The sequence below is a fragment of the Ammodytes marinus genome, assembly GCF_949987685.1.
Source record: "Ammodytes marinus genome assembly, chromosome: 23".
Lineage (NCBI taxonomy): Eukaryota > Metazoa > Chordata > Actinopteri > Uranoscopiformes > Ammodytidae > Ammodytes > Ammodytes marinus.
The window spans coordinates 14063447-14090993 of record NC_137227.1 but is presented as its reverse complement, the minus strand read 5'-3'; the positions used below and the strand labels follow the sequence as shown (position 1 = coordinate 14090993).

At 40.7% G+C, this 27547-nt stretch overlaps 3 protein-coding genes across 5 annotated transcripts; 2 read left to right on the top strand and 1 right to left on the bottom strand.

Annotated features, from left to right (window-relative positions):
* Window positions 1–95: 95 nt before the first annotated feature.
* lrp10 (low density lipoprotein receptor-related protein 10) lies at window positions 96–9073 on the top strand. Its single transcript, XM_080051658.1, has 10 exons — window positions 96–132; window positions 1449–1619; window positions 1784–1816; window positions 2142–2286; window positions 2886–3079; window positions 3272–3852; window positions 4267–4703; window positions 5251–5445; window positions 6061–6190; window positions 7093–9073. The coding sequence occupies exons 2-10, from the start codon at window positions 1571–1573 to the stop codon at window positions 7735–7737; spliced, it is 2409 nt and encodes an 802-aa protein (XP_079907784.1). The 5' UTR covers window positions 96–132; window positions 1449–1570; the 3' UTR covers window positions 7738–9073.
* Window positions 9074–9970: 897 nt separating this feature from the next.
* Window positions 9971–15718, top strand: cirop (ciliated left-right organizer metallopeptidase; the record flags this gene model as incomplete). Its single annotated transcript, XM_080052486.1, has 13 exons — window positions 9971–10382; window positions 10452–10545; window positions 10753–10804; window positions 10934–11083; window positions 11516–11641; window positions 11748–11832; window positions 12002–12147; window positions 12238–12421; window positions 12727–12796; window positions 12927–13023; window positions 14825–14932; window positions 15046–15177; window positions 15510–15718. 13 exons carry the CDS (start codon window positions 9971–9973, stop codon window positions 15636–15638), a joined length of 1785 nt encoding a protein of 594 aa, XP_079908612.1. The 3' UTR covers window positions 15639–15718.
* Window positions 15719–16156: 438 nt separating this feature from the next.
* LOC307269216 (ubiquitin carboxyl-terminal hydrolase 47-like) lies at window positions 16157–24153 on the bottom strand. Of its 3 annotated transcripts, none has more exons than XM_080052089.1 (12): window positions 24147–24153; window positions 19702–19801; window positions 19420–19519; window positions 19190–19299; window positions 18828–18898; window positions 18626–18751; window positions 18232–18327; window positions 17982–18110; window positions 17770–17898; window positions 17617–17654; window positions 17213–17244; window positions 16157–17123 (listed from the first exon to the last, which is right to left on the bottom strand). In XM_080052089.1, exons 2-12 carry the CDS (start codon window positions 19778–19780, stop codon window positions 16630–16632), a joined length of 1404 nt encoding a protein of 467 aa, XP_079908215.1. In that variant the 5' UTR covers window positions 19781–19801; window positions 24147–24153; the 3' UTR covers window positions 16157–16629. The 3 variants fall into 3 exon arrangements, with proteins under 3 accessions (XP_079908215.1, XP_079908214.1, XP_079908216.1); XM_080052088.1 differs by lacking the exon at window positions 24147–24153 and adding an exon at window positions 23967–24125; XM_080052090.1 differs by lacking the exons at window positions 17617–17654; window positions 24147–24153 and adding an exon at window positions 23967–24129 and having other exon boundaries at window positions 16931–17123.
* Window positions 24154–27547: the final 3394 nt, after the last annotated feature.

Genomic DNA, 27547 nt, shown 5'->3' with positions numbered 1-27547 from the left:
AACGCCACATGAACTTTTATCAATGGAAGGAAAACAGTTAAGCCCCGCCCTCCACTCCACTCCACTCTCACGAGCTCAAAACATACGGAAGTGACTCCCAAACTTGTCAACAAGAAAAGGCCGACTGATATGGTAACGTACTCGGCTCTTTAATTTCCCATTTTATTATGTCCTTGCCGCTTCTGACCAACATTGTCTGATATATTTCGCCGCTTAAACCCTTCGGGACACACTCGGAGACCTTTTCTTTTGGCGTCGTAGCGTAGAAAAAGCGTAAAAACGGAAGGCAGAAAGTGAGGATGTTAGCAGTTAGCAGTTAGCTCCGCCACACAGCTAGCAGGCTATTAAAGCTCCTGTGACTGAGGCAGCTGCTCCCCCCTACCAACCTTCAAACCGAAACTATCTAGCCAGCGTTATCTCGGGACGTTATCGTAAATGGTTAGGAACACAATTAGACACTTATGGACCAGAATACGAGAGTTGAATAGTTGGATTTTTTCTCGGGATAAGTAAAATACTTTGTTAGTATGTGTTTGTCGAGGATTTCGTGTCGGAAATGCTCGCGGTGCTGCTGGCGTCATTGTTGAGAAGCTTACAGGCAGGAAATCTCTTTTGTTTTGGACTGAGTAAACACAGTGTTCAAGATCAAAATAACGTCAACTTTTGGTGACACAGTGAACCATTACCCATGTATTGTTTGTTTTCCTGTGTGGATATATAACCGCGATGGATTGTATATAGATCATCTGGATATTACTGTCTGCTGTAACTGTTGTTACTGTTGATATTATCATATGGATATTACTGCATAGATCAATATCTTTATTTATTTTCGGCCATAGCTGTTGCTCCCGAGTTAAATTTCTTCTAAATCGAACATATTGGTGTGTATCAAGCTGGTAAATATAACTTCATAATGTTTAAAGTAGTTGGACCAGAGCAGATAAACATTGTCTGAAACCCAGTACCAATCAAATAGGGAGTTTACAAAATATGTTGGCAGTTGAGGTAGTTTTTTTTTTGGAATTCATTGATTATGGTAGATGACCCATCACATTACCTTACTGATATTAACAACTATATTAAGCAACAAGTTATGATCATAATCGGTTAATCTGCTGGTTATTTTCTAATCTTGTTCTTAAAATAACTAAACTAAACAGTAAACACTGCCTTTCACTTTCACATGTTTCCACAGTTTGTTTTTTCCTTGTTTTTATCAAAAGACATTTAATTTAATATTGCATCATACAAGACTAAAAGAAACCAATGAATAACCACATTTGAAGCTTTTCTATTTAGAAAAATTACTTGATCTGTAATTCTTTAAACACTCATATACAAACTGTTAGTCAGTATAGGCTTGATCAGTTCTTATCAATAATAGTTGAGTAGAAATATTGTGATGCTTAACATTTTTCGATAATTTCTCTTCCTTTTCTTTACAGGTGAAGACTTCCTGAACTAATCCTCCTAAAATGGCGCTTCTATGATGTTTTTTCACCTTTTTAAATCTTCAGTTTAAAAAAAATATATTTTCCAACATATTAGAGGGGAAACATTACACACAATGAGAGTCCCTTACGACCTCTGTGCCCTCCTAGTTTTGACTATTACAGGTGAGTGAATACACATTCATCTTGACTGTTTCTATTTATGGTGCCTGCTTGTTGCCATTTTTGCACTTCTCACGTCACACACACACACCCATCACTTACGATCTCTGTCCCCCTGCCTTGGTGATAAAACGTCTGCCTGACCTGTTCTGTTGAACTTATTTCAGCGTTCAGCCGCTTTGAGCCTGCCCACTGCTCTGGTAAGGACACAAGCTAGTCCACATTTTATCGCATGTTATGACTGTGGATGCTGTGAAAGGATTTTTCAATGTCAAACTCTAGTTACATACTTTTCTCCCAACCATTATGTGTCGTAGTGATAATAACTGTAGATTAGGGACCAAGCAGATCATTTCTAAAAGTACTTTGACTTCCTTTATGCCTTACTGTTTCCAACTGTAGTGTGATAAAATTAAGCTTAATTTGTGTAATGCAATAAGGTTTAGGCAAGAAATAGTCCTCTCACCATTCACCAACACTTTAAAGTTCAAAAACAGGAACCTAACCATTGCTTTTGTTTCTTAGCCCGCTGTGGGCACTCCCTCCAAGTGTTGGACGGTAAAGTGGGAGAGATCACGAGTTCTGCTTACCACAGCTGGTCCTACCGCTACGGCTCGACCTATGACTGCTGGATAATCAAGGGTTCAGAAGGAGAACCTGTCGTTCTCAGGTAAAGGCACTGAGACGATTCGAAATGCCAGATAAACCAGCTTTGCCTTTGAGTCTTGTTCCCTTAATGCCTCCCTACACAAAGAGCTGAGATCAAGTAATTGGCCCCTAATCATTTACTATAAATCAAATGCCCTCTGTGCTATAAAAAAACACTGAATATAATGTAAATATTACAAAGAGAAAAGCAGTGCAGTGTATTGAATGTTTTTGCTCCATAGATAATATTGTGCAACCTGATCTTGCCCGATCCTGTCTTGTGGTTCGGACGAAATGTTCTGAATGGCTTAGATGTGGTTAACATGAATAGAAAACAATTTAGAAACTGTTGAATAAAACATACTGGAAAGTTTATCTAGCAAATCAAATACCGACAGATTTAGAAACTTGATCACATTGATGCTATAATCCTATTAAAATCCAATATGGCTATAAAGCTGTCCTTATTAATTTGCGACATTCCCCATTATGTCCTTACATACAGAGATATAAAAAAGATATAAACATGGCAATGATTCTGAAATGCTACCATTTTTCTGTATTTTTTTAATGTATGTTGGTTTGAATGTTCACTGATTTTACTCTAAATGCTTTTTTCAGCTTTTCCAAGTTCTCAGCGCGGTGTAGGAAGGAATGGGTTTCCATAAAATCATCGGGTGGCGGCGAGCCGGTCGTCCTTTGTGGCTCCAAGTTGCCACAACCGATGGAGTTTCCCGGGGGAAATATTACAGTGACGCACCACTTCCTCCCCCATCTGTTCCCTGTGTCATCTTTTCTGTTGAACTATGCCATGGGTATGATGAGACATTTGATTTTTTTCCAAAAATGTGTGTGCTATTTTCATCACATTGTCAGTGTGTTTCTTGAGTTATGTATAACGGTCTTTATTATGGCTGTGCGTTTTTGGTTGAAGTTCCGATTCTTCTTGTTAAAAGAGGATCATAATTCCATAATCTTTTCTCCCCTTCTGTTTTCTACACATCCAGACTCTAGAGAATGCCCAGTAACATCCTTTGAGTGCCTGGGCGGCCGCTGCCTTCCTCTGTCTTGGCGCTGTAACGGCCAGGTGGAGTGTCTGGACGAAGATTCCGGCCTTGGCACGGACGAACTAGGCTGCGACGACTTGGAGGCTGAAACCCCCGAACCTCCAAAGTATGACATCACACAGGCGGAGGGCGCCCAACCAGAGAAGAACCAGGACCGGGACTCAGAGCGACACAAGCCCATGGAAGTGACTCCAGAGAGGGTGAGTGAGTCTGACCTGTGGGAGCTGCTGAAGGACAGGGTGGACGACGAGGCCCAGCTGGACCGGGAGCAGCCTCCGAGTCCCAGGCAGCCCGCTGTGACGGCCACCCCCCGAGAGTGGCCCTGCGGAGGCCTCCACCAGACCTTCTACGGCACCTTCTCCCCTCCAGCCATCCGGGGCCCCGCTCTGTTCTGTGTGTGGACTCTGGACCCCCAGGACTCCAGGCCGCTCAGACTGGACCTGCAGCAGCTGGTGCTCGGGGACGGGGACAGGCTCACCGTGTACGACAGAGAGCAAGGCAAAGGAGACATTATTAAAATTGTGAGTTTCTTGAACTGTTTGTTATATTAATAAACTTTATTTATATAGCATATAACATATACCCAGTGTGTCTGAGTTCAGGTGGTGTGGGGGCTCTAAGAGCAAATGCTTGATCAGTATTCGTCACAAACTGGGGATGACCAGCAGGGCTCTATCCACAGATCTTTATGGACGAGGGGTTTGTCCTGGAACAATAAACCAGAGATGTATTTTGGATGATGGCCATTGAAGGCCTTAAAAGCAACTAATAAGATTTAAAAATCAATACCAAATCAAACAGGATGTGAGAGTAAGGAGAGTGTTGTGTTCATGTCTCTTTGTGCTGGTGATAAGTCAGGCTGTGCAGTAAAGACATATATCTAAATGGTAACTAATGTTTTTGTAACATGATTTTCCCTTCTTGAATTTCCACAGATCACCAGCGTCTCTAATTACAAATCAGTCCAGGTTGAGTCCCACACCGGCCTGCTGTCGATGACATACGAGACTCTTCCCAACTCTGAGGGGAACGGCTTCAACGCCACCTTCCACGTGGGGACCTACTGCCCGCCATGGGAGGGCCGGTGTGGGGGAGCAGCGGGGGGATGCTACACCCAGGAGCAACGCTGCGACGGGAAATGGGACTGTGCCGAGACGGGGAGGGACGAGGAGGGCTGCAGGGGCTGCGGGCCCAACCAGTTTGCCTGCGGGGTGGCGGGCCAGAGGGCGGTTGCATCCAGTCACTTCCCCGGCAGGCCCGTGTGCTACCCGGTCTCAGAGAAATGCAACTACCAGCTGTACTGTGCCGACGGCAGTGACGAGAGGGACTGCACAGTGTGCCAGCCAGGGACCTTTCATTGTGACAGCGACAGGTCAGTACACGTGACGGTTTCAGACTGAACACTGTTTGTTTCTCTGGCTGAGAGTAGACACTGAAAACCTGGTTCAAAATATGTTCTTGACCTTGGACCATTTAGTTCTAGATCTTTGGACCATATAACACAATGGTAATGAGCAGATTGTTCAGCTACTGTTACTTTGTTTTTATGTGCGTAGGTGGTTTTACCAAATGTGCTAAAATGGTTACTGTCTTCACTGTGGTCAGATTACTGAAGTACCAGAGCTAGGTGTGTCTGGGTTATATCGAAAGTGTTTGTGAGTGAGTCAGAGGGTGTGTGCAGCAATGTGACAATCTAAGATCTTAAATGGATTTATATAAAGTGTGGGACATAATCTGAGTGCTTTGTTTGTTTGCATGTGTTAATTAATAATGTGCCATATTGCTAGTTTGTTATTGATGTTGTATAACGCTTAAAACAGTCGCCTTAGGGTGCAACTTCATGTGAAACTAGATGACTCACTCTAGTTATTCCTTGACATTTCTTAACACACAAACGGCCCATTGTCCCCGCTCTGCAGGTGTGTGTTTGAGAGCTGGCGCTGTGACGGCCAGGTGGACTGTAAGGACGGGACGGACGAGCTCAACTGCACCGTCATCCTGCCCCGCAAGGTCATCACTGCAGCAACAGTGGGCAGCCTGGTGTGTGGGCTTCTGCTGGTCATCGCCATGGGCTGCACCTGTAAACTCTACTCGCTCCGGACCCGGGAGTACAGGTAACGCTTTGGTTCTTTTCATCTCAATTTTGAACAAGGGATTCCTAATTATTATTTTTTTTTTCGAGACACTAGCGTTTTTTAATATATTTTTTTGATCATTTTAATGCTGCATAGTCCTGATCTCAACTCATAGAATGCTGCCTTAATCTGATTTTGTTCTAATAATCTGAGATAGACAGCCACACGTTTGTTTTCCTTACTACTAACTTCAGTTGTTGCCAGTACCACCAGATATATCCTGTCAAATACATAGCAGAGCCTCTCGCAACAGCCAGTACACTGCGTACTCCACTACGCATGATAAGAGAAACAAGAACTACCAGGTTCTTGTTGTAAAATGCAAGCTACCCACATGCACTTTGTCTCGGCCAAAGTGGGTCATGTCCTGGTTACTCTTCTAAAAATAACATGCACAGCGCCTTTCTTTATATGGTGAAACTTAAACTGTCAAAACAAAAATGTGTGAAGTTAACTGTTGGCGATAGTGCTGTAAATGTTAACTATTAAAGATGAATACATTTGTAATAAAAAAAAACTGCTTAACAACTAAAACCAAAAGGCAATGTCTGTCAGTGTGAATGCATATTCATATCATTGTCTGTTTTCCGGCAGCTTGTTTGCGCCAATCAGCCGTCAGGAAGCGGAGCTGATCCAGCAGCAGGCTCCTCCCTCCTATGGTCAGCTGATCGCCCAGGGCATCATCCCCCCAGTGGAGGACTTCCCCACGGAAAACCCAAACGAGGTAAATGTCAATGAAAAGATCACTGCAATAGACTGCCATGCAGGGCCATCCAGCTAGAGCGAGTACCATTAAGGCAAAAGTCCTTGAAGCAAAATTTTTTTTTAAATGTGTTGTAAACTCAAACCTCTGCTCCTGTAAATGTCGCAGTGCAGCTAGTTGCCTCAAATTGCTGCGTGCAATTCAGAGTTGGGTCAGAGTAAAAGCCCTTTTCAAATACAAAGCCGAATATCGCAATAATATGCATCAAATTCAAAAGTATTGTATATCGCACCATGATCCATGCAAATGCCAATGCCCAGCCCTAGTATCCCTTGTTATATCTGTCTATAGTCATGTGCTCTGCTTTGGCAGCCCTAATAATCCAGAGTGAGTTGCGTGGGCTGAAGGAGGAAGAGTGTAAAGACAGAGCTACTGTGCTGTTGCCATGCAGGTTCACACTAAGGTGCTTTTATAATGAGTTGGTGAGAGCAGCTGAGGTAGCAGAAGCAGAGGGATTAAATGTATTAAACAAAGCTTGCTCTGTCTGATGGAATTCAGCCAGTCTGCGTACTCTTTACCTAAACTTGGACTCAAGTGTTGCGAATACTGTGTTTGGTATTTTAAAAGAAAGAATGCTATCTTCATTTAGTTATTCTGATTTCCTGGGAATTTAGACAAAATAATTGACAGCATCTGTGCTCTCTCTTCATGTACGTATTCACTTGCTTCCTAAACAAATGCACGTGTTGCCAGCCCGCGCTGGTCTCCTCAACACACTACGCCATTGTCCAAAGAATCAACAAAAGAACACTGAAAGCTCACCTTTGCCACTTTAGTATAACTTTAAGATATTGAGCACAACTTCTAGAAGGTGTTTTAACTCATTTCCCACTCTTCATATTTTCTTTCTTCCTCTGTGTCAGACCTCGTCTCTGTCTCTGCGGGGAATCCTCCAGCTCCTCCGGCAGGACGCGGCCAACTCTCCTCACCGCAGACGGCGGCCCCGGTTCGTGCGTCGGGCCGTGCGGCGCATGAGGCGCTGGGGCCTGATCCCCAGACAGCCTTCCAGGGGAGGCCAGACCTCGGGCTCCAGCCAGCAGCAGCAGCAGCAGTCTGAGGCCGCTGCTCTGGGACAGGAACTGGCACACTCCATTCCCTCCAGCTCTTCTTCGGCAGTAGAGGCGGTCAACCAGCCTGTGCCTCAGAAGCTGGGCCTGTTGGGTCAGTCAGAGCAGCAGCAGCAGGGAGAAGCACAGGCCCCTCACTTAACACTACCAGCGCCTGTCTCCTCCCCCCCTCCTCCCCCCTACGCTCCCCCAACCCCAGACCCCGCCACGCCCCACACCCCGCCCCTGGCCGTGCCCCCCAGCAGCCCTTCCCTGGCCTCCATCTTCCACACGCTGGGCCTGAGCATCTCACTGTTCAGAGCCTCCCCCTCCTCCAGTGACTCCATGCCCCTCTCCGCCTCTCCTTCCTTCTCCTCCTCCTCTTCATCGGACGACGAGGTGCTGCTCATCCCCCTCTCCGAAGACACCACTTCAGAGGATGACGTGCCCATGCTCACCTGAATAGACTTATTCATTCGCCCACCCACAATACAACACCCCCTACTCTGTCTCCCTTCACTCACTGATGATAACTGAAACTTTCCACGTTAGTTTGAACTTAAAGCACAGGAGTGGCATTGTGAGACTCGCCCTCTCTGTGCAAGTCTGGTGCCTTTTTTTGAAATTGCTTTGTGTTGGATTTATTGACGTATGGAATCAAGTATTTTACGTTACTTTTAAATTTTTTTTAAAGACCTCCTTGTGAAAGTGTTGGACGTTTTAGACGAAAAGCTTTGCTGACGTATGTTTGATAGCACGTGTAAGTGAGTATTGGATGTTCACTTAATGAATGCTAGGCTGCACATTGAAGGTAAACTTTTGCACAGAAGAATCTTCCCTTATCCAGAAACTGAGGCAGGCAACTGTCGGATTGAATGATTGGAGTTTTATTAGAAAAACGTGATGGGGATAATGTTGCGTTTGTGTGACTGCAACTGTGTGTGAATGCATTTGCATTTTAGTCTTACGTTTGACAGTGGAGTATGTTTGTAGATGTGAGGCGTCTCCACATACTTCTGCCACTTGCATCCAGTCTCATGCGACGTTACAGAATATTACAAAAGGATAATCATTGCCCCTATTTAAGTGCCTTTGGAAGAGTTTCCTGCAGACAGTTTTGAGAAGATTTTGATGATTCCAGAGATTCACACTACACGCCAAAACACATAAAGGCACATGTTTTCCCGCATCATAGCACGCATCGACACATCAGTGGCTTTATGCTACAGTGGTAAAAAAAAGAATGCATGTCTACTTTGAAAACCGGCAATAACTTTTTGGGATCTCGATTTCATTGCACATTGATTGCAACGTGTTTCAGTACACACACACACACACACACACCTGTACCCTTCCCAAGTGAATGTATGTAATCGTTTAAAGCAAAGGTGTCAAAAGACAATCTCATTGGTGCCTGATTTTAGGATTTCTGTAGTGTGCAAAGGAAGAGAAAAGGGGCCTCGGATTCACAAAAGAACCTCAACTTGAATCTTCAACCCTTGAGGGGGAACCAATCGCATTCTGTCATAGTTTGATACAGCAGACTTGTGGTGTGCCATTTGTATTATTGTATATTTTATGATGTTTTTATTTCAGCGAGTTACTTTTCTTTCTTTTTTCTTCTTAAGTTCTGTTTTGCTTTGAATGTACTAGGGTCGATGTGTGGAGTAGCCGGAAGTTTTTAAATTTGAAAATGTGATGAGATAAATAAGAGATAAATTGATATTATGGTTTATTAGGGTCAACTTCACTGTATATAAGTAAAAATGTGGCTGAGATTAAACGATTTGCACTTTTAGTTATTGTTGTGTGTTTTGTATGTGTGAGTAAGGGGTGAGGGGGGTCTGGAAATAACAGCAATAAAGGACCTCTGACACCTTGGTAACAGAGGTCATAGAGTCCTTGTATTGTGCTTTGTATTTAAAATTGCTGTGGAAATTCACAGACTTCTGAGGGAGCTCTTCAGTGGTTCTTCTTGAAGAAAGGCAGAAGTTCAGACCATGACTTCGCTGCCCATGGTAAATGAAACTGATTGCATTTAAGGACTTTAACTAAGGATGGACTGAGGTTGCACTCGCCTCCAAGGTACAGAAGGTAACTCTAATGTTTATTTATTTATTGGATAAATGTTTCAGGAACGTGATTGTTGGAGCTGAAATTTTTTTCTATGAAGTGGTTTGAAAGCTCAAATGATCGACAACACATGAACACAGTTGGAGCCAGAATTGTAGAAATACTGAGGTCATGGGTCCAGATTCTCCCTGTCACTGATAACATTTGATCCATTAACTATTATTTTATAATTCTGTAAGTATTGTTTTTTCCAACATGAAGGTCTAAATGCTGCTGAGAAGTGGCCTCAACCTTTTCTACAATTTATCCAAATAACCTCTTTTACAATAGAAACTACATTTATTAAATGGCACAAATGATGGAAGTTGACTTATCATAAAATAATCAATAAAAACACAATCTGAAACTTTTTTTTCTATCATGATTATAAACGTGTGTTATTCACTGTGATGTGTCCATCAGTTTCTCACTCAATAAGCTGTTGGATATATGTTAGTTTGATCCAAAACAGCCATGAGAAAATATGTCACTTTTTATCATGCAGCTTAACAAAACTCCTCTGCCAAAATGTCTAATCAACCCTCAACCTCACTGTGACATTGAAAAGGTCCCAGGTGTAATCATGGCTTTACATCCAACCCTGAGGCTGTGGGTGTGGATGCTGTTGGTCGTGGTGATGTTGGCGGAGCTCCCTGGAGCCTTGCAGAAATGCATCTTTGACGAGGTTCAGGCCCAGGTTGTGGTGGTCCGAGCTGCACCCATCAACCCACACATCCCACCCACCGAGCCCAGACTGAGATCCAAGTCCGGGCAACAGACTTATCATCCTGGACGGAGGGTATCACATCTGCGTAGTCTGTCAGTGAAACACAGGAGCCTGAGGGAAATGGACCCGCCCACTCCTTCCTCTCCACAGCCAATCAGGATCCAGAGCTGGATTCCGAGGGAGAGCAACAACCTATCGGAGGCAGAGAGAGAGAGGGTGGAGGCAGCGATGGAAGAGGCTGTGAGGATGGTATCTTCACTACTGTCAGGTGAGACATAGGCCACACACACACACACTCGCATGCTCGTACTATTATTAATTGTTGCCATTTCAACAGTGAACAGAGCTCGAGGTCCGTTGCTGCTCAGCAGAGACATCAATAAATACTGCAAGTTTCTTTGGAGGAATTCAAGTTCTGCCAACTACAACAGGTAGGCTCCTTCAAACACTATACTCTAGCCAGATGTGGACGTGCTTTATTTCTTTAAATGATCACCTAAAAAATTTACAAATATCAGAAATAAAATACATTTAGATTGTATAAAAGGGTCTATTGCGTGACCCATCTTTTTCCTTTCACTGTGCAATATTAACCAAAGGAGATATGAATCTCAGAAAGTTAAAGTTTTCCTTTTAAGGTGTGGACGAGCCAACAACAACTACAGATCGGAGACCTGTCTGGATGTGAAGGTGAGCATCAGTTTAAGGAATTTAGTTACTAGGAGTTTATTCCTGTGCCAAGGGAAAAAACATAGGCAGCATTTACTTGTATACAGAGAGAAACTTAACATCCACTGTTAACCCCTCTGTTATCCACAGATCCCTGATGATCATCTGGCTGGATGTGATATTTTCTCTGAGGCTGATTCCCCTCACAGGACTGAGCTCCGGCTTGATGGTGCTGGACTCTCGGACACTGACTTCCTGCTCTACCTCCATGTACAGGCCACAGACAAGTGCAGAGCCGAGGTTAAAGACCCACTGACAATATCCAAATATGTTGCTTTAAATCATATCCTGGAAGTATTTTAAAATAAATAGTTGTAGGTGAATATTTAATTTAAACAAATTATTGTTGTTATATAGCACAAGAGAAAAACCAACAGAAAAACCTTTTAATAGGTTTACTTCCAATCATTTTAAAATATATAAATCCCAGAGATAATTTCTCAACATTATGTATAACAGCATCATGAAGACCCTTCCGATTGTATTTTTAATAAGTTTCTTTGGAAACCTTTTGCTTACATTTTTGTACACTGGATACATTTTCCCAAAATCAGGTTATTACAACAGCATTTGGAAGATGAATGTAATATGCTGAAACAATGCATTTTTAGGTTTGAAAGGTATAGTACAGTAGCCTCTCACTGCTGTTCGTTATGCCCTGTTCCTCCTCAGCCTAAAGTGCTGGCCTACGCAGTCCACTGCCAGACGGACACCCACGGGCGACCTTTAGCTGGGGTGGTGGTCATCTGCAGGGACAGACTGACAGCAGCCTCTTACAGCCACCGGGCTGCTGTACAGGTACTATTAAAAAATAATACGCATAATGCATACAGTACATACACTAATTAATTAGGGAGTTTTTCAATGTGTTGAATTGTGTTTGCACTTCTGTTTTTTTCCCCAGACTGTGATCCACGAGCTGTTCCATGCACTTGGTTTCTCTAAAGATCTCTTCCAGACCTGGAGAGACTGTTCCTCCACTTCTCAAGGTCTTTTAGACACATTTTGATATATTTATGGTTTGAAATGAAGTTTATCATGATACAAACTTTTGACTTAAATATGCAAGGATTCTTTCAATCTAATACACATTTGAACTCACATCAAAGGTTAGTTCAACATTTCTTCTAATGTGTTTTCATTTGAATTGTGCTGCAGTGGGTGCTGGCTGTTCTCCTCGAGGTAAAGTCACTCACTCTGACGGCTCGGGCCAAATGAGGATTTACAGCCCGTCTGTCATCTCGGCCCTGCAGCAGCACCTGGGGTCCACTGACCCTGAACTCGGAGGGCCTCTAGAGAACATGGTAACAGCACCAAAAGAGCTCTGACTTGAACCACCTTTCTTCTGATTTATTGTGTGTTCTCTTGACATATTTTACACTGTCTTCCCTCAGGACGTCCCTCCAGGCAGAGTGTCCTCTCACTGGGAGTCCCGGGTCCTTAGTGGTTCCATCATGGCTGCAGTGCTGGGGGACTCCACCACAGTCCGGATCGACCCGGTAACCTTGGCGGCACTACAGGATACGGGCTGGTACGCTGTCAACATGAGCCGGGCTCAGAGTCTAGTGTGGGGCAAAGGTAAGGGAAACAGGAAGGTAGACTGCCCGACTTATGTGTCTTAAAGCTATAGTAACTTCTGTCGCCCCGATAAGGAATTCTGAGTAATTAAGTCAACACTGTCTTCGCAGGGGTGCTACACCAGTTTGTAAACGCTACCATACAGATGGTTTTGTCAAGCTGATCAACTTCGTGCAAACTCATTTGGCAATGGCTTAACAATCTATGTGACATTCATTTATATGTAAAAGTCACGCACTATAGCTTTGATATTGTATGCAGTAGAAAAAGTTATAAATGTAATCATAAATGTGTTTTTTTAATAGGTGAAGGTGCCATGTTTGGTTCCCTGTCAACCTGTCAAGACAACTCCTCATCCTTTTTCTGCACTGGCAGGTAGATTTATATTTATAGATTTGTTTTTTGCACAACAGCTAATGTTTTTAAATAGAATTTGGTTCACTTTATTGCTTGTAATACCACATTTCCACTACTAAATTGGTTTGCGTTCTTCCTTCCTTCTCAGTGGATTCGGGTGTCATTATCTTCACCTCCACAAGGGGGAGTGCCAGACTGATAAATACCTGGAGGGATGTCGAGTCTACAAACCCCTCAGGAATGGAGTAAGTTTTATTTTACTCTAATGCAGTGGTTCTCAAAGTGCGGCCCGCGGCGGCCCGCGGCCCGCATTGAATTATGAATTATTAAAAAAAAATTAAAAAATTTCTCATATTTATTTTTTTATTTTTTTTATTTTTTTTTATTGAAACGCACGGAGGGGATGCGTCCCCCGTAACAGTAAAAACAGTACAGGGGTCGAAACACTTAAATATCCCTCCTAATTGTTTGTATTCATTCCCCACTTATTAAACTTGCGAAGTTCGGCTGGCCTCTGCCTCTCGTTGCAGACGGCTGGTCAACCTCCCGCAGTGCAGCCATGGACATATAAAGAAATGGACACCGTATTGAAAAATGGCGCCCATTCATTCCTATGAAAGCTGCTCAGGCGCAGAGAAGCAACCTTTCTTTATAGGTCCATGGAAGCAACAAGGAAGCTGCCATATTGCTTTCATGTAAGCCCTGGCACGCCCAAGTGTATGACGTGCCGCTCCCTCCTCCTCCCTCGAAAACAAACTGAAAGCCGTTAAAAGCCGTTGGGCTAATAAAACGCTTTATGTGGCGTTTTGAAATGAAAAAACTTCAGTTTTAATAGTATATGGTCTCAAGATAAGTTTGAGCCTATGATTGATATCCAGAAAAATTGTGCGGCGACACAATCTTGTTCGCCGCTTGTATTGTGTGGACGGGGAAATCTGCCTTAGGGCTACCATGAAAATAAGCTCCCATTCACAGCATGCAGTACCAATGGGTTGGCCACTAGTCCATGCTGGCTGCTCGGAGAAGGCAGCATCCTGGGGGCCTGAGTGCAGCAGGCAGTGTAGTGGTCCCAATGTAAGTTGTTAGATAGTGAGCTTGTCAAGCCCAATACGATGCACTTTCTCAACTTCAAGGTGAATTAGATTAGGTCAAGTGTCTAAGGATGGATGCTAACATTATCTGGTTTCTAACTATTTTGCCTAAAGTTTAGCTAACAAACTAACGTTAGCTAGCTGCTGATAGCCATGGAACTATCTGCCTAGTTGACTGCTGATAGCCCACCCTGTTTATTTCCAATGTATAGTGTCATAATAGTTAACACTGCTGCTGCATCATGAGTAGTGAGTCCTACAAAAAAACACTCCAAAAGGTGATACGTTTTCAATGTGTAGAAAGTTTTGAACAATAAAGTAGAATAAATATTTGAATGCAATACAGAATGCCTCAGTGCCTTGATTTATATTCCATTAGATGTGTGTCAATGGGAGCGAGTTGTCTTTTCCTTAACATTTCCACCATAAATAAATACAGAAGACACAAATCACTGCATAAAAATTAACCAAAATGCACAAAATGAAGTGTTCGAACCTCAAATTTTTCTGGGGGACAACCCCCAGAGACCCCCGCTTTTAATGTGTGTTCCCCAATGTTGAAATGAGACCTAGCCCTTAATTTATTACTTTAAATGTGTTAATTACACAGTATTGGATGCTGACCAATACATGTAAACTGTAAAGACGCAAAGACGCTGGCCATTGCTCTAATGGGATTGTCTTGAAAATGCTACTCTCCTAACAATATCCTTTGTGGATTTCATAATGTACTGTTAGACATATTTCCCATTTGATGGATATTCATAAAAATTGTCATCAATATCAAAATGTTATCAATATCCATGAAAATGTTTCGATTTTGGACAGAAATTCCAATTTTATAATTCTGTAAAGCAGGAAAATGGGATCACTCCTCTTTTTCTTGAAATCTCCTGCGATTCTATTGCCATTACAGCGCCACATCTCCTCTCTTTCTCCTCATCTTGTTTGTCAGAGTGAATGTTGGAAAGAGGAAAATGGTGGGAAGTCTGCTGAGGAGGACTGGAGCGGAGAGATCTTTGGATTTGACAGCCGTTGCTTCTTCTCCAACCTGACCAGCCAGGTGTGTGTGTGTGTGTGTGTGTGATTGAATGCTAGTCATCTGTGTTTTCTTAACTAATTCCTTTGTCTAACATTTATGTCCTCTTCATCCATCTGTCTATCTTTTAGAACCAGAGTGAGTCTATTCAGTCCAGCAGTTCTGTGGAGGGCCGGTGTTACAGACACAGGTGCACTGGTCTGAACAGGTTCCAGGTCCGTTTGTCTGGCTCTGAGTGGGTGGACTGTCCGGCAGGGGGCACCATTCAGGTAATATTAAATAACAACTGACAGTAGGCTACATTACAGGATGTTACTACAGTATAAAGAGTTGGTGAGAGTTACTGTTTCACCACTGAGTCTAAGGTATTTCAAAATATACCTTTCTATGAATTAAATTATAAATGTTAGATAAAAAAAGATAGCCTATTCACAGAGGCTAGGCAAATGGAAGGAAACTAGCTTACCATTTTTTTAAAGATAATTAGGCTATATTTGAATGACATATTATTGTTGCATGCAGCACCAAACAGTTCCCCTCGTTCTCATTTGAAATGTAGGCCTAATAACTTGACTGATTCCGTCTGTTTCTTGACAATCAGATTAAAGGATACCAGGGGTCAGTTTCCTGCCCTGCCAGGAGGTTATGTGTGCACCCCGAAATCACTCCTTCCTCAGACGACGCAGTCAGTGCATTTCCTGCTTCCATTACAAGGCAAGTATCACTTTAAAACTTTATAGTAACCTATGACTCATAGCTACTTAACTTACTTTATTGCTCTTTCTGGTCAGTGATCCCTATGAGACTTCAGCCCAGAACAGGACCTGGCCTACAGAGCTCACAGTGTTCGTCATCACTGCAGCAGTGACCCTCCTCTGTGTTGTCATGGTGAGTCACAGGAAGTGTCGCCCCTGCAGGGTCCGCATCCACACTGCCCCAGAGGCTCACAATGATCAGTAGCAAAGACTGATACGCTGAATATAAAACCCTCATTGTTGAAAAAACTCTGATTTAAATGGCTTGTTCCCACATTCTCTCCCCCATGTTTTTCTGAGTCTGTTATTTTGAAAATTCAGAATCTGTAAATAAATAACTTTTATTTTCCACATCTCCTCTGACTCGTTGTGTTAGCATCTCAATTTCCCCTAGTTTCACAAAAGTAAAGAAATATTCTCGGACACATGTTTTAAATGCTTATCAATCATTTTAATCTAATATGGAAAACATTAATTAAATTTTTTACTGGACAGTCGTTGTGAACATTATTTGCAGTTGGTCTGACTTTTAGCTGGTTCACTGCCTCACAAATAAAGATTACAAATGACAGTAAAATAGCATAATGACAGAACATGTCAAAACAAAAATAAAATTAAACAATGAATAGAGATATTCTGGTGATCATTAATTATCAAAATAATCATTAAATTCAGATTATAGATGTTCAAAGAAATGTTAACAATTACGTTGGTAAAGGAGTTAATTTAATGTGGTGAAAGATATGTAATACCCACATATTAAGATACTGTCACTGTAGGTTCCTGATTGCGTCCCTTGATCATTCACCGGGGTTTGATAAATGGCATTCAAAAATTAAGAAGAACAATTGATCAATAAAATGATTGTCTTGAATGTGTAATTATTGTCTTTTCATTATCAGCTCAATGACAAGTTGCTGGTTGACCTTATTCTGAAGCCATTTTCAGTGCTGACATAAATACCTCTTACTTTCTCAAAGTAGTGAGTACAACAGGAAGTATCACGATTAATGCACAAACGAAAACGATGACCACAATGACAAGAGGTTTCTTCAAGATGCTAGCTGTGCGCTTGCAGGGTTGTTGTGGATTCTCTTCTAGTGGGAAAGTGGGACGGACAACGTCATATTTTTTCCTACTTTGCGTTCTCCTTGCTTCTGGCGTCCAGGTTTTCGGGTGTTGTCTGCTGGAGTAGCCTGAGATTTGGTTTTGATGGACAGCGTTGTCTGCTTTGATTATGTCCTCTCCTAAGCGTGAAACCTTTCTGGATCTTTCATCACCCTCAACTGCTCGAACCTTTGGGTTGGGTGGATCTTTCTTCTTTGCTTTACTGATCCTTAACTGTTTCTCTTGATTTTGTTTCGGGTGGCTATTTCCTTTCACTTTGTTTCCCTTCGGTTCATCTGAAACACTGACTTCATCCTGTCGTTCTGTCCTGTTGGTTGATGGACTCTCTGTAGCTTTAAAGCAGAGGAAAAGTAATATATTGGTGAACTATCTGTCGATATTATAAGATACAATGATTTTTAAAGTATGTTTGTGGTCTTACTTCTGTACATCAGCAGATATGCAGTCCTGGAACTGTTGAACAATCAACAAAAAAGTAAAATATCTCAGGCTTGAGATTTAAGATTAGTCCTTCTTGACCTAAGAAAGAGCTGCTGACAAAACAATCTTACCACAAGGTCCATTTAGCACTATGGCTGTTCTGGAACTTGCGATCGTATGGCATGATCTCCTCAGAAACTTTAAGGATTTCTTGTTTATGTTGGCTTAAAGGGAATTATTTCTGTGCTCCAAAAAAGGGACATTCAACTTTCACTGTTCCAAAAAGACTGGGAAAACTATCTACGAATTACGATTTTTTTATGATTTATTATATGATCGAACGCTCTAACATACAGTAACTGCTAAATGGACCATGTGGTACTATTACTTAGCTACCAAACTTACTTGTAAGTCTTGTTTTTTGCAAATGGTTGTTCATCAACCTGTACCATTCACCAAAAAAGAGGAACATTGAACACATATCTGACACATATTGCATATCTATAAAAAAAAATCTTGATTTTGAAAACGAGCCAAACATGATAAAGAAATCCTCACCTTTTCCACGTGAGTGTCATTAAACTCATACCAGGTTTGGTCCTCGTTCGACAGGATGGTGGCTGTGTAATGTCCACCTCTTAGACCGCCCATGTGATTCACCATCCCATACAGTCTGTACTTCTTGTTCTACAATGAAGAAGACATTCAGGTATGTGAAAATATTTTAAAAGTAGACATAATGAACAGTATTCAAAGATACATTCCCTTACGTTTATGTTTAATTCACATGGCACATCCACACAGTGGTCTGATTTGACATGTGACCTGGTGTTGTAGTCGTAGACAAATCTCTTGAGGAGTAGAGTCAAAATCTTCGGAAATGTCACCATCTCACATTTCTAAATAACATAAGAAAGATGAGTTAACAATACATATTTTGTTTAACAGACAGTGTTGTAAACACACATACAAAGGGTTCATTTGATTCTAGTACTGTTTATAATTGGTCATCATACTCACACTAATCGCATCTGTTTTCCTCGTACATTTGTTGCAGTAAACCATGTTGTCTTCAATGAAGGATTTTTTCTGGAAAATCCTTTCAAAGCCTATTTCCTGTAAAAAAATTTAAAAATCCCAAATTGTCAATCTCTCTAAAGAGAACCTATGGGGAAACATTTCATCTAAGAATTTTAATCAAATTTTTAAAAAAAAGTTTCATGGGGAGGAAATTAGCTGAATAAAAAAAAACTTTAGACTTTTCCAAATCTTACTATTGCTTCTTGAAAAGCAAGTTATATTCCCTTTACTGACTCCCCACATGTCTTATCACTTATCTTATAACTCTTTATGATGATAAATGTGGATGCTACATTTAAATACTGAACTTAAACTCTGGGCTCGGGTTGCTCACCACGCTGTAGTTTGAATCGTGGGCATCTTTCAGTGACAGCGGAAGAGTCAAGAACGGGTTTGTTTCTTCGATGATGCTGTGGCCTTTAGAGCACTTTGTTGAAAATTTCAGCTCTCCTCGGAAAACCTTGAGATACAAATATCAATTTAAATACAGCTTTCGGATATGAGGACAAGTACACTAGTGTAGGATTGATACTCACCTCAGATGCCTCTGGGCTGACCTTGTGTAAAATCATCTCAAGGCATTCAGCTGCATCACATTGTTGATGAACTGAAAATTATACACACAGACATTAGACAAAGCATTTCAGTCAACCCACAGCTTCTGTGTGACTTTCCCTCTTGTTGCTATTAAATGTTTTAATTGGAGGTCAAAGGTTACTGCAATCTTACATATTGTCATTTTGCAGTGACCTTGTACCATATTGTAGCTTATTAGGAGCTTTACCTTTTTTAAAGCTTTGCCTACCACCAATGTAGGCTACTTTAACTGTGAGGTTATGGCATGTAGCCCAACTGCCAGGCAGTAGTTCTAGTTTCTACTAGTAAGTTGGTTACTAACCATTTGTAATATCCAAACTCTTTGCGATGATCTCTGTTCCACATGTTTTTTTCTTCAGCCTTTCAAATATGTTTCTCAGCTCTTGATCCGTGGGCAGTGATGTATTCAACCTTTAGGAAGAGGGCAAACGGTCGGTGACTGTTTACCGACTGTTTTAACCTTAACATCATCACTGACATTATTTTCTTGCTTATTATACTTTCTACAGATGATAACAGCTGATGTCAAACCTTTTGTGGATCTCTGTTGTCATGGAGAGAACTTGCAGGACACTGTTGAGGTAACACGTGGCTCCCTGATTATACAGACCATGAAGTTTGTGTGTCCGGACTTAAAACAGAGAAAAACACAGTTTCATATAATACACTACTTATTTATACATGGAATATGCAGAATGTGCAACAAAAAAAATAGCGCAACAGGAGACAGACAGCTTTTTTGGCATGCTTTCTTTAGACTGGAGTCTTTACTGAATATGGTAATTGAAAACACTAGAACTAACAACACTTCACCTGCATCTTTATTGCGTTTTTCTCTCTTCTCTGCTCCCTCGTTCCCCTCTTCAGGGGGTCGTTTCCTGGAGCCATTCATCTTTTCCTCTTCAATCTCCCCCTGAAGAAAAACTGTTATTTTCTCTTTGAAATTAACTCTTATTTGTCTGTTCCAGGGTTTTTATGTTGCTGACACACACAGTGAATTTATATAACACATTTGAATTACAATGGTAGCCTAACCAACACAAACAATGAAGCTCCTTTTCAGTGAAATATAAGTATGTCTTACCACAGCTTGTGTGACAGATTGAATTGGTTTTATGTGCATTTCCATGTTAAGAAAATACTTTCAGTGGAAGTAGTTAGTTAGGAAGCCTAGTTAGTTCAAATAATCTTTTTAGTTACCAGAGGGATCCAGCAGGGGGAGCCTATTACCTTAGAGTAGTTAAGGGATACGCTGCTTACTTCCATCAGTCATTATAGTAAAGGCCAGGGGCCTCATTTATAAAGCTTTGCGTGGGATTCACGTGGAAGCTGGCGTACGGAAGAAATGTAGGATGTACGTGCGAACAAAAATATTCGGATTTATAAAACAGTGCGCACTCACGTCCTACGCCTGTTTCCCTTTATAAATCACAATCAACTCTAAATGTGGCGCAGCCTTTGCGGGCTTCACGTACCGCCCATATTTACCCATACATAGTCATCGACACGCCCGAATTAATATCATTTACTGAGTGCATGAAGGCGGTAGTGGCAATCGCCGACTGAAAGGGAAATGGAAAAATAAACTCCACACGGTGTGGATCACTGCGGTCACCCCGAAGTAGCCGTTGGAGAAGTGGCGAACAGGGAAAATATAGTTTGGTGGCAGTGTGAGCGTAAAGGCGATAGAGTGCAGCCTGTGGCGATCTCTGTGAACGCTGTGGCCGAAATAAAAAGAAGTGATCCGACATAAAAGTGGACGCAAACAAGTGCATATCCTCACTCACACAACAGTGTTTGTGCCACGAGCGGGGGGCACTGAGACCCCCCATGAGATACAGATTCGGAGAATTCATCCCGGGGCAGTGACGGGCGGCGGAGGGTTAATAATAAACTTCACAGTCCCTTTCAAAACACAATCGCGACGTGCTTAAACACAAAGAAAAACACATAAATAAAACGGACTAAAAGCCGTGAAAAAAATCACAGTAGCCTATGTGATGTACAGTATGGCTTATCATTAGTGTATGAAAAGGTGCACTCCTGTCTGCCTGACTGAGGCATCGAGAACAGCGTCAGTGTAAAAGTAATAGGCTGTATTCCACCTCAATATTATCAGAATTAATTCCACAACATGCAGATAGGTTATTCTTTAGTAACTGCAGAGCTTATTCGAACGTTGCTATTTTGTTTTTATTTGCACTCATATGTCTCCGTTTGTAGACTATTTAAGATCCTAATTCGTTTTGTTTTTGTTGGTATCACTCCATGGAAAAATCCGTGGAGGCATTTGTTCATTAGTTGTAAGAATGGCTTCATCCGTTTCGCAAAGGAACTCCCAATATATGATAGACCTACATGGCTTATAATAGGCCTATCTGGATACATTTTACACAAACACATTCGTTCTCGCACTTCATACATGTGCCGACGGAGTCGCCGTTTCTCCTTTCTCCACTTTCTGTGCGTACGCATGGGTCAGAGTTTGCGTGGAGGACCGCACATCTCCCGTCAAGTTTGGTTTTTATAAATCCCAATATTTGCTTAGAAATTGGCGTGCGCCCTCTTCTGGGCGTACGCAACGTTTATAAATGAGGCCCCAGGACACACCGGTCCGACTACCCGAAAATGCTACCATTTGTTCGTTAATTTTCTAGTTGCCTAATTCAAAGTTATTTTCCTGACGAAAAATTAGCCTATTATATTAGCCACCTACAGTGCTAATCTCCCGGTGTGGACATGGGTGTGGCTTTGTGAAAAACTACGTGACTAGTGCTATAGTGTGTAGGCTACGCTACATTATAGCCTAGCCTATTAATTATTAGGGTCATTATGTGTAGGCTATTGTGTAACAGTTCTAAATTGTGAATTACAAATAAAGTCAGTTATCTGTAGGCGTAGGTCTATAAAAATAAGCCAGGTGAAAGGCAGTAGGCCTACGCTATTTATTTAGCCTACACACCATGTTTACAGCATTATTATTTTATTACGTGGTTTTCAAAGAAGGAAACATTAATGCCAGTGTTGAGTGTCTCAATAGACAGGAAAATGCCATTAAGATATATTTAGTTAATATTACATTATAGTCTATTACTGTAGGCTATGTAATCTACCATATCAAGTGAACAGAGGTGGAAAGAGTACAAAAATATTCTACTCAAGTAAAAGTATGATTACTTGGATGAAATTTTACTTAAGTAAAAGTAAAAGTACTGGTCTAAAAATATACTGAAGTAAAAGTGAAAAAGTAGCTGATTTAAAATGTACTTAAAGTACAAGTTACTAGTTACTTTTTAACAGCGGGAGGGGGCGGGGGTCTCTTCTGTGTAGGGCATTCTTTATATAGACAAGGGGATATAAATCTCAAACTAGTTTTGTTTAATTAATGCAACACTTTTACAAATTAAAGTGCACAAATTAAACAAATCATGTCACCACACATGTATGGATGTATACTATGTCATTATACTTTAGATAAGCAAATATGGAGCAAATTGTCTGTTAATGGGGAATGGGAATGTAACCGGTCTACAGACCTAAACAGACTGCAGCTGCAGTTCTAATAATGTAATTGTGTATAATTGATCTAAACCATGGACATTGCAAGGTTAGGCTGCTCGATTTTGACAAAAATCATAATCATGATTATTTTGATTGACATTGTAATCACAATTATTAGACAATTATTCATTGATTTAAGAACTGCAACATGCACTTATTTAACATTTGAAACCATGACTTTTGACTTTAAACATATCCTAATTGAACTGAAAACAAGGAAAATGCAAATAGCCTAAGTAAAACATATTTTTTATAATTAAATAAAATAAGTGTCAAAATCAAAATAAACCGTTACAAATGTTGTTGATAGGGCACGTCTTTTGCTAGCAGGAATGTGAGGGCATATTTTATTTATATCTCATGGAGCTGGCTAAGCAGGATAAGCAAGTTGCATTGTAGGCTACAGTGTTCTTAATTGATGACTGTTGTGGTGGCAAGAGTCAAGGAGCTTTAAACTTCCTGTGTTTTTTATTCCTTTATTGCTTGGTCATAGACCACTTGGATTCGACTTAAAGTGAGTAAACTAATTGGTCGTGATGTTTTGAGGTGCAGCTGGGTCGGATATGCCTTTTTTTCTCTCTCTCACGGTCGCGCATGTCATCTGACTCGCGTGTCCGCGCGTAACAGATTTTGCACATTGTTTTAGTCTATTACTTTTACCTTTCTTCTCGAGCAAAGGCTGACTTTCTGCCGTCTTCTGGAAGTTGTTCAAAGCTCCCGGCAACACGCACCGTCTCCATCCTACTCTGCACTGTTAGGCTGAAAGCTATAGGTGAGGGAGGGGCCGATCGCACGGCTGGATGAAAGGTTTGCTGCATTTAAAAGCCTTCACGTCTTCAAGTGCGGTACAATGACAGTTTAACTAGGATTCATTTGTTTTAATGATAGAGGGAAGCAATGTTTGTTGTTATCATTTAGTCGCAATGATCCTGTCGATCATTCTCTGTTAGTTTCCGGTATTGTGCCGTAAAAATAAAAGCCCCCCGCGATATTTCTTTTCTTTTCTCTCCTTTCCCTATCTATTTTTTTACTCAGTAACGCAGGTGATATAAAATGTAGCGAAGTACAATACTTCAAAATAAACATACTCAAAGTAAAAGTATAGGTTTTAAAAATCACTTAAAAAATTACAAGTACACGAAAAAACTACTCAATTACAGGAACGCGAGTAACTGTTATTCGCTACTTTACACCCCTGCAAGTGAATTACATCTTCACTGTAACACCTGCCTGCTCTGTGCATAACATTTCTTTCTCTCTCATGCATCTGCATTGCAAACAGCAAATTGATAGTTCCTGACATACGAGAAACACAGATCAATTCGTATTGATGTATTGATTCAGAATTTTAGATTTAAATCTTCCTATTGCTGCTTTGCATGGTCAGGTTAATTTACATCTCTCACTTGTTATGAGAGCCTCAGGTTTATATCATTAACTAGCATTTTGTTTGTATGCAGTATAGTTACTTCCAATTGGTTCTCTGTTTAAACAGGTTCTCTCTGTGTTGCTCTTACCTTCTTAATGCCAGCTGCAGTACATATTCCTATCCAGCATTAAACCTCAAAATGATTGAGAATTTTCAGATGTGGCCTGAACTTCTCAGCATCGGTCTTAAAAGTGGAGCAGGACAATAATATAAAATAGCAGGACTACTTGTAAACTGAGATCAGAGTTAAAAATCTGTTAATACTCACTGACGGCTGGCCATCACAGAATGAAATCAGAAACGATGTAAGTGAGGGTGTGGCTTCCTTTCAATGTTTTTCATTAGCATTAACTGACAGCCTACCTTAAGCGATCAGTCATTGCCCATTATGTCATAATGAATATTAAGGAACCCCAATTTAACTTGAGCAGCCCCTAAAAAGCATCTTTGTAATTTTGACAAAGACAAAAATTAAATAATATTTTTTTCGGTAACACTTTAGTTCGATAGTCCACAGTTGACACTCAACAAGCCATCAGTTGATACGCAGTTGCATGTCAACAGTGAATGAGTTTACATATCTCAACAGATAAGTAACATGAATTCAACTAACTGTAAGTTAACTATAAGTTGCACTATTAGTAGATGATTAGTTGATATTCAACAGAGCTTGTTCAACAGATAAAAAAACAAGGATTCAACTAACTGTCTGTTAACTATAGGTTGCACTATTAGTAGATGTTTAGTTGATATTCAACAGTGAGTAAGTTGATACATATTTAGAATGCATTCAACTGTCAGTTAACTATAAGTTGCATGTTTAGTAGATGTTGTTTTGTACACGTAACATGCATTCAACTAACTGTCAGTTAACTATTAGTTGCATTATTAGTAGATGGTTAGTTGATATTAAACAGTGAGTTAGTTGATACTTAACAAAGCTTGTCATCAAATATGTAACATGCATTCAACTAAGTGTTAGTTAACTATACGATCATTTTATTTTGTTCATTTAATTTTACAAATACAGTCTGCAACAGACATTGTACTTTTTATTACATGTTCTTTACAAATATCCAACTATCAGTTGAGTGTCAACTTCTAGTAAGTTGACTATCAACTGCTGTTATCAACCAATTCTCAACTTACGTTTCATATGGATCAACTTTCCCCCACTCACAAGGAACACATCTAATGAATGAACATTCAACCCTCTGTTGATCATATATGTTCATTGTAAAATAAAGATGAGAATGTTTTATCAATCAATAGGCACCCTGTGTAGGTGACTACCTGTTGATTGTCATATGACTGTCGACAAACTATCAGTCAATATTCAACTTAGCATAAGTAGACAGGTCTTGGGACTGTCAAATTAAAGTGAAAACAGTTTAGTGTCTACACACTATTAACAGAGCAAAACAGAGAAAATAGTTGATTCTCAACAAACTATCAGTCGATAATCAACTAAGCATTAGTAGAGAGGTCTTAGGACTGTCAAATTAAAGTGAAAACAGTTTAGTGTCTGTAGACACTCTACAAACTAGTAACAGTAGAAAATAGAGACAAGTTTTGCTCAACTGATGAGTAACACTGGATGACCCCAAAGTAAAGTTAAAAAATATATAGGCAGCATATCTGAACAGGAAAGAACATTTATTTGAAGTAAATTTAACTTTTTTCAGTAGTTACACAACATGTAGGTACACAGCAAGTACCATCAATACCTCTAAAAAAGACAATAAAACTAATGCATGTATTTATTTAGGTGTCACTTAGGCAATTGTTTAACGACAGATCGTCCAAAAATTGACATTCAAAAAGTTCAGTAAAGTGTACCATAACACCCAGTACCACTAGTTATGATACTGAGCAAACATATGTAATATATAACATCAGTTCTCATGAAACGCTTTGTTATGGTAAGAAAAAGATATATAATTTTGTTATGGACCAGAATATCTGAAGCTCCTAGTAGCTCGGGAGAAAATGGATTAACAGCAATGGTGAAATAAGACACACTGATTCAGCAGTTAGGTTTGACAAGTAAATGTAAAATACTTATTTTCTACTCTCTCTTCCTTGAAGTGTATGTCATTGTTGATTCTCAGTAAAACATAAAAAAAAACACAACAGTGCCATTTTTTTCATTATGGACTCAAGATAAAACAACTTAATTATCACTCTCCTGTGACCAACCACTAGTTTAACCTGGTCCTGCCACTGTTATTTGAATGAGCACATTTGAATAATTGTTCGCTCTCTTTAGATCCAGTTGTTGGGTTACTAGCCACTCCAGGCCTGCTGGACTCCTCTTCAATTGAAGCAGTCGGGCTGAAGAATCCAAGAATCTTGTCCTATCACCCAGTTGATGATCATAGAAATAAATGATCTGAGAATTACCACAAAATAGTTCAAATGCATTTTGATTTCCTTTATCTAAATCATTATAGCATTGTGGTTCCACATTAAAACACATAATGCTTTATATTGCTTTAATAAAATATATTTGGTACCCTAATCAAATAAAATTCTCACTGAACCTTGTACAGATTGAAATTATTTTTTAATTAAAGAAACATGTAATCTCTATGACCATTCTACACAACACCACATGCATAGACTCAGTTTTTGCTCACTTTAGACTGAAATAGCAATGTGCACTTTGAATGTGGAACATGCAAACATTTATTCAAATACAGTTTAGTGTCTATAAACACACTTTATTTAGACAGATACCTGTGAAGCTAGGCAGCGCTAGGCTCATGCTAACGTTGCTAATATAGCTAGCGCGCTAGGCGCGGCGCTAATGCTAACGTGGCTATGCTAGCGGGAGGCCGCGTCGCTAATATATATGACATTATACTTACATACACAAAACGATATCTCACAAATACCTCAGTTAACTCACCAATTATTCCCTTTGGCCAATGGCAGCATACTTGTGACCACCACGGGTCTTTAGTGTGAAATGGATGGGTTGGTCAAGCTGGCTTTTAGCACATAGCTTTACTGTCCAGGCACACATCCATTTTTTAGCTGCCCAGGTCAGTAAAATACGGTGGCGCTGAGCATTCACCAAATAAAAAAAAGTTTCAGAGCAGGATCTCGTAATTACGAGATAATATCTCGTAATTACGAGATAAGTATCTCGTAATTACGAGATAAGGATCTCGTAATTACGAGATAAGGATCACCCTCTCATTCATCAATAACGATGTCTGTGTGTGTGTGTGTGTGTGTGTTTGTGTGCAGACGAGGTGAACCTAGCCATAGGAAAACGTAGGCAATAGCCTTGGTTTCCGGACTACAATGGGCCCCATAATCAATACACTTATTTTAAATATTTGTTTACTGTTCATTCATTAATCAGCGATCGCATCGGGTACTGAGGGACACACTTTCGGCTTTACGCCCGTGATCAGCTGCTGAGGTCCGACTGGGCTTTTCTCCTGAATAGTCCCAGTGACTGCATATCTGCACAAAGTTGACATGGCTATACTCATTGTCATGTCATTCCTGCAGAGACAACACAACGCCGAAGGGAAAAGAGCAGCGTAAAGATTCGAAATATCCAACCAAGGCTACCAATGTTTTCCTCGGTACAGAGAAGTCATCAGAGAGCAGTACACCAAGGTCTCCCCGCAGCCCGCCACTGCTAAGACCCCA

Excerpts from the sequence above, each read along its gene's own strand:
- LOC307269216 (XM_080052089.1), bottom strand. The coding sequence starts at position 19,780 with ATGAATGGCTCCAGGAAACGACCCCCTGAAGAGGGGAACGAGGGAGCA. Across the intron at positions 17,655-17,769 it reads ATGACACTCACGTGGAAAAG|GTTGATGAACAACCATTTGC; the intron begins GTGAGGATTTCT and ends TGAATGGTACAG. Across the intron at positions 17,124-17,212 it reads ATATCTGCTGATGTACAGAA|CTACAGAGAGTCCATCAACC; the intron begins GTAAGACCACAA and ends TCTGCTTTAAAG.
- lrp10 (XM_080051658.1), top strand. The coding sequence starts at position 1,571 with ATGAGAGTCCCTTACGACCTCTGTGCCCTCCTAGTTTTGACTATTACA. Across the intron at positions 1,620-1,783 it reads CCTAGTTTTGACTATTACAG|CGTTCAGCCGCTTTGAGCCT; the intron begins GTGAGTGAATAC and ends AACTTATTTCAG. Across the intron at positions 1,817-2,141 it reads TGAGCCTGCCCACTGCTCTG|CCCGCTGTGGGCACTCCCTC; the intron begins GTAAGGACACAA and ends TTTGTTTCTTAG.